The sequence below is a fragment of the Canis lupus genome, chromosome 2, assembly GCF_003254725.2.
Source record: "Canis lupus dingo isolate Sandy chromosome 2, ASM325472v2, whole genome shotgun sequence".
NCBI lineage: Eukaryota > Metazoa > Chordata > Mammalia > Carnivora > Canidae > Canis > Canis lupus.
In genome coordinates this window covers 79,796,024-79,808,411 of record NC_064244.1, presented here as the reverse complement: position 1 = coordinate 79,808,411, position 12,388 = coordinate 79,796,024, and the positions used below count along the sequence as shown (strand labels likewise).

At 58.1% G+C, this 12,388-nt stretch overlaps 1 protein-coding gene across 6 annotated transcripts in view; it reads left to right on the top strand.

The window, feature by feature from the left end:
- The window catches only part of CROCC (ciliary rootlet coiled-coil, rootletin), a 43,676-nt gene that overhangs the window by 18,077 nt on the left and 13,211 nt on the right, over positions 1-12,388 (top strand). For all 6 annotated transcript variants that reach the window (XM_025448283.3, XM_025448281.3, XM_025448280.3 and 3 more), the window contains 12 exons: positions 1,204-1,386; positions 2,460-2,604; positions 3,250-3,396; positions 3,808-4,038; positions 5,833-6,026; positions 6,311-6,438; positions 7,567-7,736; positions 9,327-9,506; positions 10,257-10,391; positions 10,693-10,836; positions 11,269-11,507; positions 11,994-12,153. In XM_025448283.3, the coding sequence (XP_025304068.3) occupies positions 1,204-1,386; positions 2,460-2,604; positions 3,250-3,396; positions 3,808-4,038; positions 5,833-6,026; positions 6,311-6,438; positions 7,567-7,736; positions 9,327-9,506; positions 10,257-10,391; positions 10,693-10,836; positions 11,269-11,507; positions 11,994-12,153 (2,056 nt within the window). The remainder of the gene's footprint in view (positions 1-1,203; positions 1,387-2,459; positions 2,605-3,249; positions 3,397-3,807; positions 4,039-5,832; positions 6,027-6,310; positions 6,439-7,566; positions 7,737-9,326; positions 9,507-10,256; positions 10,392-10,692; positions 10,837-11,268; positions 11,508-11,993; positions 12,154-12,388) is intronic.

Below are 12,388 nucleotides of genomic sequence, written 5' to 3'. Positions count from 1 at the left end.
GACAGTGCTATTCTAGACCGTTTCTTGGAGACCTTGGAGACAAGAAATTATCTACTCTTAGATGCCTGGTTATTTTTGTTGTTGTTTGCCGTCTTTTTTTTTTTTTTTCGTAAATGTAACAGCAGAATAAACAGTTGGAAAATTGAAGGTGGAAATAAAAGGGCGGGACCTTGTCACAGCCTAACCACAGTTAACTCGCTGGTTCTGCTTCCCACGGTGCTTCCTGGCGGTGAGGCTGAAGAGGCTTTTTGTACACCTGCCGTGTGCCAGGCTCAGTTAGTCTTCCCATCACGCTCAGGCAGTTCAGAGCTGTGACAGTCCTGAGCTTGAGAGACTTGTCCAAGCGGACACAACAGTGTGGCCATGGGTAGGAATTGGAATTCAGGTCCATCTGACAGCAAGACCAGTGCTTTCCATGCCTTGGAAGGAGGGATTTTAGGTCACTGTGTACACAGTGAACACCTCACTTTGCATCGTGCTGTTCTTACTTCCTGTCGTGCTGTATGGTTTTTCCCACCTACTGCCAGCCTTAGCGTCTAGTGTACATCTGGGTTGCCACTTCGAGTGAAGAGGTGGGGCTGCGGAGGCGATGGCAGCGATCAGCCCTTAGCTTCAGCCAAAAACCCTAGCTGGCTTGGAAGGAGGGGTGACAGACACACATGCCCCCCTCCTTTGCTGTGACTGCTGAAAGTGGGGGGAAGGCAGCATGCTGAAAATCTCCAGAGTTCCCAGTTGCCCCCTCCCTCCCCCTCTGGCTCCCACGTGCTGCCGGTCTGTGCAGCAGGAAGCTGCCATCTGGGCACACCCAGCTCTATCTTCCAGAATTGAGGGGCTCGGGGTGCTGAGGGGCATTTCCTGGTCCTATGGACTAGCAGAGCTAGCAGCAGAGGAGCCTAGCCTGGCCTCTTCAACCTGGTGGGGTGGTTGGAAATAATGCCAGTGTCTCTATCCATCTCATGGGGCCTCCAAGTCGGTGGGTGGGTTGGGGGAGAAGGAAAGCTGGGTGTCCTCTGCTGGGAGGGGTCAGCTCCAGGGAGATGTGGATGAAGTGAGTCACCCATGGGGGGAGGCAGGAAGGCTTCCTGGAGGCAAGTGCCTTAGAGGCCGGAGGATGTGGCTCCTGCTAGGACAGCAGCACGGTCCTCATCTCTGGGGAGAACAGCCCCAGCATCGCCTTCAGCCTCCCCTCCCCTCGTCCTGCAGGGAGAAGGACAGCCTGGCCTGCAGCCTGCAGGCGGCCCAGCAGCAGGCCGAGGAGCTACAGCAGGAGCGGGAGAAGCTGCAGGCGGCTCAGGAGGAGCTGCGGCGCCAGCGGGACCAGCTGGAGGAGGAGCGGGAGGCCACGGCCCAGGACAGTGCACGGACTCGCAGGGAGCTCGAGCGCAGGTGAGTGGCTTCTGGCCTCTCTGCCAGGGCCACTGAAATGTACCCTGGGGCTCCCCACAGCATCCTGCCATCTCGAGGAATCTTCACAGCACTCCTCTGATGTAAGATCTTCCAAATCTTCCAACCTGGCCCTTTCAGGAAACAGGCTCAGAGAGGTATTGTCACTTCCCAGGGGTCAGAGGAGTGCCATGAGGTAGGGGTATGGCTGGTGACAAGAAAAATTAAAGCAACAGTAGTAATATTAATATCATTATTATTTTTTTAAATTTTATTCACTTATTCATGAGAGACAACAGAGAGAGAAAGAGAGCCAGAGACACAGGCAGAGGGAGAAGCAGGCTCCATGTAGGGAGCCCGACGTGGGACTCGATCCCAGATCCCCAGGATCAGGCCCTGGGCTGAAGGCGGTGCCAAACTGCTGAGCCACCCGGGCTGCCCCTGATATTATTTTTTAAATGGAAAATTAACAGTAATAATTTTAATTGTAATGTGACCAAGTGCCGAACACCATCGCAAGCACTGAGATTCTCTTGTTCGGCCCTCAAGGTATGACTCTGATGTGGGACCTGTCACTGTCCCCATCTTGTGGATGGTGAGACAGGCACAGAAGGGTCATCCGATTTGACCAAGGTCACGCAGCTTATTATTAGAAGAGCCAGGATTTGAACCCAAGCGTTCTGCCTTCAGAGTTAACCTCTTAACTGCTGCACCCCTTTCTCCTCTGAGGCATAAGTCATGGTGGTGTTTAGTATGTCGGTGGTGGGTATTCTTGTTTCTGCAGACTGTTGGGGAGATCGGTCACGCACTGTTTTAAGCACTTCGTGTTCAGTAGGTCACGTATCCTTAGAACAGCCTCATGAGGCAGCTGTTACCCCATTTTGCAGATGTGAAAACTGAGGCCCAGAGTCACAGAGCCAAAAGTGGAGGGCTTGGCTGTCCTTATGAGGGAGGCCCTGGCCTCCAGGGCTCCTCTCTCAGGCCTGGTCCCTGGCCCACGCCAACGTTGTCTGGCTGCGGGAGACTCTGGGCAGGGAAGTGATGCAGGGCGCCCACCACCCACCCTCTGTCCACAGCCACAGACAACTAGAGCAGCTGGAAGTGAGGCGCTCAGGGCTGGCGAAGGAGCTGGTGGAGGTGAGGGAGGCGCTGAGCTGTGCCATGCTGCAGCGGGACGTGCTGGAGGCTGAGAAGGCCGAGGTGGCTGAGGCGCTGAGCAAGGTGGGACCCCGTGTGCTGCACAGCCACAAACCTGCCTGTGCCCTAGGCCCCAGGCCCTCTAGCTCTGGCCACAGACTGACCCCGGTGTCGGGGTGGCCGCTGACCCCTTCCACCCAGACCGTAGGCTGACCTCTGACCCCAGCCATAGGTGAACTGACCTCTATTAGTGGTCACGTCCTTGCTTTTCCAGATGCTCCTGGGGCAGTGCCTGTCGTTCAGGTTATCCCGTCCGATCTCTGGACACAGGTTCCGTGGGGTCTGTGAGAGGTGCCTGCCCCAGCCCTGAGGTCTGGGTCCTGAGCGGTGCCCTCCCACACCACTCTGGAGGCCCTGTGAGCCTGGCCCTGCCCTGCGAGAGCTGGGTTCTCCTGCTCCTGCCCAGCCCTGCCCCGGGCGGCTTCTGATAGCTTCATAGGCAGCAGGCCTCTGCACTGGTGGTTTTCTGCCTCACTTTGTGTCCTCTGCACACCCGCCCCCCCCATCTCTGAGGGGCTCATCTCTCTGCCTCTTTTTTCTCCTCGCCCCCTGCCTCCATCTCTCTGCCTTCTCCCATCTCCGTGTCTCCGCACATCTTTTCCTGCCTCTCCCTGGCTCTCCCCTCCCTGTCTCTCCATCTGACCGTCTCTGGCCGCCCTGGCCCCACAGGCAGAGGCTGGCCGCGTGGATCTCGAGCTCTCAATGACCAAGCTGAGGGTGGAGGAGGCCTCTCTGCGGGACTCCTTGTCCAAGCTGAGCGCCCTCAATGAGAGCCTCGCCCAGGACAAGCTGGGTCTGAACCGTCTTGTCGCCCAGGTATGCCGGGTGCCAGCGGGCCCACCTGCCCCGGGCCCTGCCCTCCCCACTCAGAAGCCGCACTGGCCGAGGTGCCCTGGGGCCAGCCCCAGCCCCGACCCCTGCCTCAGTGCACAGCTCCCTGTACACCTCTGGCCCTGGCCCTGTCTTGGCTGCTGCCTCTCTTTCTGTCTCTGTTCTGTCCTGACTCCACGTGAGAGGAAGCAGCTCCCTGAGCCCTCCTCTGTACTGCCCCCTCCTCAGTGTCCACACGCCCAAGGGACTGCCCCTTACCCCAGGGAGCCTCGCCCGGGCTGGCTGGGATGGGTGGGCGGGGTGAGGGGAGGGGGCATCCTTGGTCCTGGGTGGGACCCCCTACCGCAGGTGGAGGGGCTGAGCCGACGCTCCTTGGCTTCCCCCTGGCTGCCTCAGCTAGAAGAGGAAAAGGCAGCCCTGCTGGGCCGGCAGCGGCAGGTGGAACAGGAGGCCTCCTTGGCGCGGGAGGAGCAGGAGCGGCTGGAGCAGCTGAGGCTGGAGCAAGAGGTGGAGCAGCAGGGCCTGGAGGGCTCCCTCCGGGTGGCAGAGCAGGCCCGGGAGGCCCTGGAGGACCAGCTTCCCACACTGCGCCAGGAGCGCTGCAGGCTCCAGGAGCAGCTGGCGCAGGTGGGTGTACGGGGTGGGGGGGCTCCAGCCTCCCGCATCCTGTCCTGGCGTAACTCCCTGGCCTGGGAGCCTGATTCGGGATTTAAATCCAGCCCTCCCTTTGCTAGCTGGGAGCCTTGGGCGGGCTACCCAACCTCCCGATGCCTCAGTTGTCCTGTTTGTAATGTGAGGCTAGTTCTTTTTTTTTTTTTAGTCTTCCCTTTTTTTTTTATTTTTTTTTTATTGGTGTTCAATTTACTAAAATACAGAATAACACCCAGTGCCCGTCACCCATTCACTCCCACCCCCCGCCCTCCTCCCCTTCTACCACCCCTAGTTCGTTTCCCAGAGTTAGCAGTCTTTACGTTCTGTCTCCCTTTCTGATATTTCCCACACATTTCTTCTCCCTTCCCTTATTTTCCCTTTCACTATTATTTATATTCCCCAAATGAATGAGAACATATAATGTTTGTCCTTCTCCGACTGACTTACTTCACTCAGCATAATACCCTCCAGTTCCATCCACGTTGAAGCAAATGGTGGGTATTTGTCATTTCTAATAGCTGAGTAATATTCCATTGTATACATAAACCACATCTTCTTTATCCATTCATCTTTCGTTGGACACCGAGGCTCCTTCCACAGTTTGGCTATCGTGGCCATTGCTGCTAGAAACATCGGGGTGCAGGTGTCCCGGCGTTTCACTGCATCTGTATCTTTGGGGTAAATCCCCAACAGTGCAATTGCTGGGTCGTAGGGCAGGTATATTTTTAACTGTTTGAGGAACCTCCACACAGTTTTCCAGAGTGGCTGCACCAGTTCACATTCCCACCAATAGTGCAGGAGGGTTCCCTTTTCTCCACATCCTCTCCAACATTTGTTGTTTCCTGCCTTGTTAATTTTCCCCATTCTCACTGGTGTGAGGTGGGATCTCATTGTAGTTTTCATTTGTATTTCCCTGATGGCAAGTGATGCAGAGCATTTTCTCATATGCATGTTGGCCATGTCTATGTCTTCCTCTGTGAGATTTCTGTTCATGTCTTTTGCCCATTTCATGATTGGATTGTTTCTTTGGTGTTGAGTTTAATAAGTTCTTTATAGATCTTGGAAACTAGCCCTTTATCTGATATGTCATTTGCAAATATCTTCTCCCATTCTGTAGGTTGTCTTTGAGTTTTGTTGACTGTATCCTTTGCTGTGCAAAAGCTTCTTATCTTGATGAAGTCCCAATAGTTCATTTTTGCTTTTGTTTCTTTTGCGAGGCTAGTTCTTATCGCAAAAGATTGTTCTGAAGAGTACACCCGTGTAAGCACTTGGTAGATGAATGGGCGCTCAGTAAAAATTCATATGATACCAGATAAATTTTGCATTAGAATTTCAGACTTTTTAGGACATAGCTGGAAGGTGCCTTAGGGTTTTAGGGATCCAGGAACCTTCATACAGTGTCTGTCCTAGAGGGCCTGGGCTCCTGGGAAGGGGCTCTGGGGGGTGGGCCATGAGGCATAGGGAGCAGGGCTCCAGGCCTTCACTCTGAGTCTGTTTTGTATGTTAAGCTCCTCTGAAAGTCTTAGGGTGCAGAAAGCTACTCCCTAAACTGTGGGAGGACACTTATTTTTGTATGTGTGTACAGTGCAGGTCCAGAGGAGCCTGTGATTTGTCCCAAGTACACATAGCACATCGGGGCAGAGTCTGAGCTTGAACCCAGGTCTCCCACCTGCCCGGCCAGGCCTGGGTTGGGCTCAGGGTTGGGGTGCTGCTTGGTGAGCAGCCGGGAGATTTGGGGAGTGGTGCTCACAATGCCTGGGTGGGGGCCAGCTCTCCCGGCAGCTAAGCGGGCGGGAACAAGAGCTGGAGCAGGCACGGAGGGAGACGCAACGGCAGGTGGAGGCGTTGGACCGGGCATCCCGGGAGAAGGAGACGCTGGCCAGGGAGCGGGCCGGCCTGGCGGTGCAGCTGGCGGCAGCTGAGCGCGAGGGCCGGACCCTGTCGGAGGAGGCCACGCGCTTACGGTAAGGCCTCAGGCTCTGCCCAGCCCACCCTGGGGTGGGGGGCGGGGTCTGCTCGGGGCCACACGGTGACCAGCCACACCCTGGCATTGGTCCACCGGGACAGTTACTTAGGAGCCAGGCTTGCCGGCAAGTCCTAGCGAGGGCCCAGGCATCCCCAGGGAGCGTGGGCCCGGCTGAGCAGGTAGGCTGGCGCCCGGCCCACGGCTGGCCCCGCCCTGGGAGTCACAGTTTCCTGGGGCCCGGGAGGCTGAGTCCCAAGGCCTCAGGGATCGTGTGTGCTGCAGCCTGGAGAAGGAAGCCCTGGAGGGTAGCCTGTTTGAGGTGCGGCGGCAGCTGGCGCAGCTCGAAGCCCGCCGGGAGCAGCTGGAAGCCGATGGGCAGGCCCTGCTGCTGACCAAGGAGGCCCTGACTGGTATGGGGGGCCTGGGTTGGGGGTAGGGAACTCCAGCCCAGGCTGTAACCTGTCGCTTTCTGGGGTCTCCGGATGTTGGGAGCACTGGCTTTGGAGTCTGGCTGACCTGAGTCCCAGCGCTGCTACTGCCACTTAGATCCGAGCTTTCTCAAGCAAGCCCCTTCCCGCTCTGGACCACAGGTTCCTCATCCGACAGAGGTGATAATGCTCACCTTCTAAGGCTGTTGCCAGGATGAGGCGAGAAGGGCACGTGAGGACCTTGGCCCAGTGCCTGGTTCAGCCAGCGGTGGCTGTTTCTCGTCACCAGGGCACTGAGCGTGGTCTGAGTTCTCTGCACAGCCGTGGACTCTCTCAGCCCCACGCTCCCAGCCCCGCTTCCCTCCACGTTCCCCGCCCAATGTCTGAACTTAGGGGGGTTCCTCTTGCTCAACAAGCATTGACTAGGCGTCTACTTGGGCCATGGAAATGAACTTTCCTGTCCGCGTCTACCTGAGCCGGACAGAACCAGGAGGGGAAATGCTGACGGTCTCTGGCGGGCTTCTGACCCAGGAGATGGCTTTTGGATTGTCCACAGTGGGGTGTAGCTTCCCCGTCGTCACGTCCTTTAGTGCTGACAGCCCAGCAAGCGTGTTTATGACAATCAGTCATTAGAGGAAATGCCTTTTGGAAAACTGTGCAGCTTTGGGGAATTCCCTGTCTCCTCTGAGCCTCCATTTCCTCCTCTGTAGACTGGGTACGAGATAAGCTACCTGTGTGTTATAGTGAGGCTGCAGTGAGAGTAGATCTCTCGCGTGCTCAGCCAGGAGTCGGACCCCTACTAAGCACTCAATCCATAATGTGGGTTGTTCTCTTTGGCTAACCTCCCCATCTGGGGGGTCTTCCTCATGTCATTTCATTCCTTTGAACGCCATTCCAGGTAGATGGGGAGGGGGACAGGGCCAGTGGGATCATGTGGCAGATGGGGGAATAGGCCCAGGGAGGGCAAGAAGCTTCTCCAAGAGAACGCAGCCTAGATCCCCCGCTCTCCTCTCTGGGATCGTACCCACGTGGCTCGTCTGGTTTGAAGATGCTGCCCCGTGGGGATGTCCTGGCCCAAGCCTGTCCCCTCCTCCTATCCCTCCTGTGCAGGAGAGCTGGTGGGCCTACGGCAACAGGTGACAACCACGGAGGAGAAGGCAGCTCTGGACAAGGAGCTGATGGCTCAGAAGCTGGTGCAGGCTGAGCGGGAGGCCCAGGCCTCTCTGCGGGAGCAGCGGGTGGCTCACGAGGAGGACTTGCAGCGACTCCAGCAAGAGAAGGTTCGGGTAGCTGGTTGGGGCAGGCAGGGCTCTGAACCAGTGTCTCCAATGTGACCTCAGAGAACTCATCCTTCTCACTCTGCATCAGTCTCCAAATCTGTGAAATGGAACTTCATCTCTGTTCCAGAGACCCTAAGGGCAGCTGAGATCCACTGGGGATGCTTTATCAAACATATGGATTCCCAGGCCCCAAATCTGGTTCAGTCCTAGTGATTTTGATTACAAGGTCCAGACATTTGGGAAATGCTGGTCTAATTTAATGTATAGTAGGGAAGCGTTTTCATTTGCTAAGATGTACTGTTTGCATATGAAAGACCCCTCTGGGACCTGAGCACATGAAAGGCATAGAGCCAGGTTACTAGAAGCCAAAACAGAGCTATCTAAGAACACTTGTTCTAGAATTTCGTTGCCTGGGTTTGGACCTGATCTTGGCCACGTCCTGGTTAGGTTACCTAAAGTGCCTTCATTTCCCTGTCTGTGATGACGGGGAGAGGATGAGGCGAGATAATCTGTATAAAGGGTTTAGCGTAATGACTGGCACTTCCTAAGTGCTCCACTCTTGCTATGGCACTGAGTTACTGTCCAGAGCAGGCCTCAGGGCAAGGGACCCGAGGCACCCATGTGGGACAGGGCTGCCTCTGACAGAGGTCCGGGCTGTCGCTCTGTGACCAGTGGGGCACCACATCCCCGCCTAGTCTTCTAGGCTTTGGGGAGCTAGGGTCTCACTTCTCCAGCAGGTGGCAGCAAAGCATTTGAAGAAGGAGCACTTGTGCCTCCTCCCAAAGTTGCTAGGCCTGGCGCTGGGGCCCGGTCCCTGTGGGACCCCGAGGGACCCCAAAGGCGCCGTTCTTGCCCTGTGGATCTAACCGCCCACCCCCCAGTCCCCAGGGATTCAAACTCCCGTGTCCTCTCTGACTCCTCCTGCACCTTCTGACTTGGCCTCTTTGTCACCAAATCTGTGCTCTTCCGTCCATCTGCTCTGCCTCCCCCGCCCCCCTTGGTCCCTCACAGCCCGCCCAGCCCCTCTCTACCCGAGCCCCAATCCCGGTCCTTCTTCCATAGCTTTGAACAACTCCTGAGTCCCAAATTCAGATTACTGCTTGTCGCCCTGACTTGAGGCTCTCTGTTGCCCTGACTGTTCTCAGAATCAGCCTGGCCCTCCCTGCAGCCCTTAGGGCCTGGCCCGGCTAAGGCGTGGGACTCTGGTTCCTTTGCTCACCATGTCCCCCTTGTCATCCAAGCTCCGGGGACCTTAAATGGCGTGCCGGGTTTTCTCTATCCTCCAGGCCATCTCTGGGGCTGGACTCTGGGCCCGGGCTTCTGTTGCTTTTCTGTCTTGACCTGGCTAACTGCTGCCCATCTCTCCCTTGGGAAATGTTCTCTGACCCCCAGGCCAGGCTGCCGCCACTCCCTGGGGCCTGCACAGCTCCGGCGTGTCCCCGTCACAGTCCTTATCACTCACCCCACCTCGTAGTTACCTGGTCACCTGCCCTGCCCCTCAGGGTCTGGGCTGCGAGTGGCTCTTGCGGCCCTGAAGTTGCTGTCTGGGCCCAGCCTCGTGGGTCACACGTGCCCTTGCCTGGCCTGCAGGAGGCTGCCTGGCGGGAGCTGGAGGCCGAGCGGGCCCAGCTGCAGAGTCAGCTGCAGCGGGAGCGGGAGGAGCTGCTGGCACGACTGGAGGCCGAGAAGGAAGAGCTGAGTGAAGAGATCGCCGCCCTGCAGCAGGAGCGTGATGAGGGCCTCCTCCTGGCCGAGAGCGAGAAGCAACAGGTACGTGAGCCCTGGTGTGGCCTCTGCTGCTGCCTGAGGGGCCCCTGTTCCGGGCTGGTCCTTGGTCAGCCACCCAGCAGCTAGGAGCTAGGAGCTACGAGGCCCTCTCTGGAGCACACCGTCATCCCCTGCAGGATGAGGGGGTCCAAAGGTCATATGTGAAGCATTGCTGAGACCCATGTTCAGCAAGCCATGCCTCTACGTGGTGGGAACTCCCTGAGTGGCAGCCGCATTCATGATACATGAGCGCCGGGGCCGGGAAAGCTGGCCCAGGGTCTGTCATCAGTTCCGCCCCCAGGGGCTGGCCGTGGAGCCCCCAGGACTGCCTTCTGAGCCGTCCCCGTGACCCCCCTCAAAAGAGCTAACTCCTGACTTGCCTGTAATGTAATGGAGTCAGGCCGGACTGCGTCCGTCTCCTCGCCAGCTGTCACCCTGAGCAAGTCACTTTACCTCTTGAGTCTGTTTCCTCATCTGTAAAAGGAGAATAAGGAAGGGAAAGGATTGTTGTGACACATTAGCAAGATTTCGAGGTTGCGTCCCTGTCCAGACTTACTGTTAGGGCTGCCGTGGCCTTTTCTGGGGCTACAGAGGGGGTGAATCTGCACCGCAGCCCTGTGGCCCGCTGTGGTGACCCAGACAAGGTCCCGAGCCCCCAGTGGGCACCTTCCCCAGGGCGGGGGGTAGGAAGCCCGAGCATGGCCCTGTGACCCACCGAGCCCCCAAGCCCCTTGGCTCCCTGCCTCCGCCCAGGCCCTGTCCCTGAAGGAGTCCGAGAAGACAGCACTGTCGGAGAAGCTGATGGGCACACAGCACAGCCTGGCCGCCATCTCCCTGGAGATGGAGCGACAGAAGAGAGACGCTCAGAGCCGGCAGGAGCAGGACCGGGTAGGGCAGCTCTGTGTGAGCGGGAGGCTCAGCCCCCGTCTGTGGGGAAGGGGCATGGCTCTGCCCTGGGGAAGGCTCCTGGCCGTGGGGGAGCTTCAGCCCTTTCTTGGGAGTCCCCATCAGAGGGAGGAGGCATAGCCGAGGCAGAGAACGGTGCGGGGACCGCACTCGCTGGGCATCAGGGGATCAGCGGGTGGCCTGGCCAGGCAGCAGGAGGGGCTGAAGGGGGACAGCTGGCAGGCCCCACTGAAGAGCCAGGTGTGGGACTCCTCCCCACATCTGAGGAGTCCACCTGTCCTAGAGCACCGTGAATGCTCTGATGTCCGAGCTGCGGGACCTACGGGCCCAGCTGGAGGAGGCTGCAGACACACATGCCCAGGAGGTAAAGAGGCTACAAGAACAGGCCCGAAACCTGGAGAGGCAGCGGGAATCCTCCACGCGCGAGGTAAGCTGTCCGTCCCCCTCCTCCGGGCAGCACACTAAATGCCACTGGGGGCCTGGCCTGCTAGGGGCCCAGAAAGAAGAGTGTCAGATCTGTCCCTGCATGTGAGAACAAATGGACAGCCAACGCAGAAAGGAAGCAGTAAGCATTTATTGAGTCCTTGTTGTGTACATCTGGGACTCAGGGCATTGGGGAGGTCCCTGCCCTCTTGATGTCCCTCCATAGAAAGATCTCGGTGGATGATTATTTCAGGCCCTAATACCACCAACTCTGGCATGCCGTGCCCCAAATCAGAACTCCCACGTGTGGTCTGAGTTGCTGAGAGCGAGGGGGCAGGTGCCTGTGGCCGGGGACTCGGATGTGGGCTGGTTTCTGCCAAGTCCCAGCTGGAGTGGGGCCTGTCCCGTGTCCTGTGATGACCTGCCATCCTCCCAGGCAGAAGAGCTTCGGACGCAGCTGCGCCTGCTGGAGGATGCCCGGGACGGGCTGCGGCGGGAGCTGCTGGAGGCCCAGCGCCAGGTACGGGAGGGTCAGGATGGCCGCGAGGCCCAGCGCCAGGAGGCCAGCGAGCTGCGGCGCAGCCTGAGCGAGGGTGTCCAGGAGCGCGAGGCCCTGCGGCGGACCAACGAGGAGCTGCGGGCGGCCGTGAAGAAGGCTGAGAGCGAACGGATCAGGTGAGGTGACGCGAGGGGACCAGCTCTGAGTCCTTCACCAAGCGCATCCTTCACACTGGATCTTGTCCCTAGAAGCTGCCTTCACCCCCAAGATGCTGGAGAAATCACACAGATAGGGAGAGTCTTTGCCCTTGAACCACAGCTGAGCGCTTGGGGTGGTTTTAGGTGATTTTTCTACCTGAAAAAAGGGGAAAGGTATGGCAGGCAAGGTTGGGTCCAGACTCTGACCCCACCTGCTGGGTGTCACCCTGGAGACTAGTTCTGACCTTGGAGTCTGTGTCTTGTGGCCTCGGGCCTGGCCCCCAGCCCTACAGGGCTTAGCTCAGGAGGGGCCACGTGGTCACTTAGCATGTGGGGCACCTCTAGGCCAAGAGCTGGCCGGACCCACTGGAAGGATTAGAGGAGCAGGCCTCTGTGTAGAGCCCCACAGCGTACTCTTCTCAGGACCTGTGGCTGCCTCTGACCTCTGTCTTCTCCCCACTCCAGCCTGAAGCTTGCCAATGAGGACAAGGAGCAGAAGCTGGCGCTCCTCACGGAGGCACGGGTGGCTGTGGGCAAGGAGGCCGAGGAGCTGCGGGCTGGGCTGCAGGAGGTGGAGCGCTCCCGGCTGGAGGCCCGCAGGGAGCTGCAGGAGCTCCGGCGGCAGGTACCCTCCCTGGTGCTACACCTCGCTGGGCACTTGCTGCTGGACCAGTAGCACCCCACGCTTTTATGGAGTGTGGTTCCCTCCATGGTCCCCTGCATGGTCCCCAAGGCTTTGAACTATATAGCAAGTCTTTTCAATTTAAGAACCCCTGCAACTCTGCATGTGTGTGTGTGTGTGTGTGTGTGTGTGTGTGTGTACTTGTACGCAGTTATGTACGTAGTCATTCACATTTCTC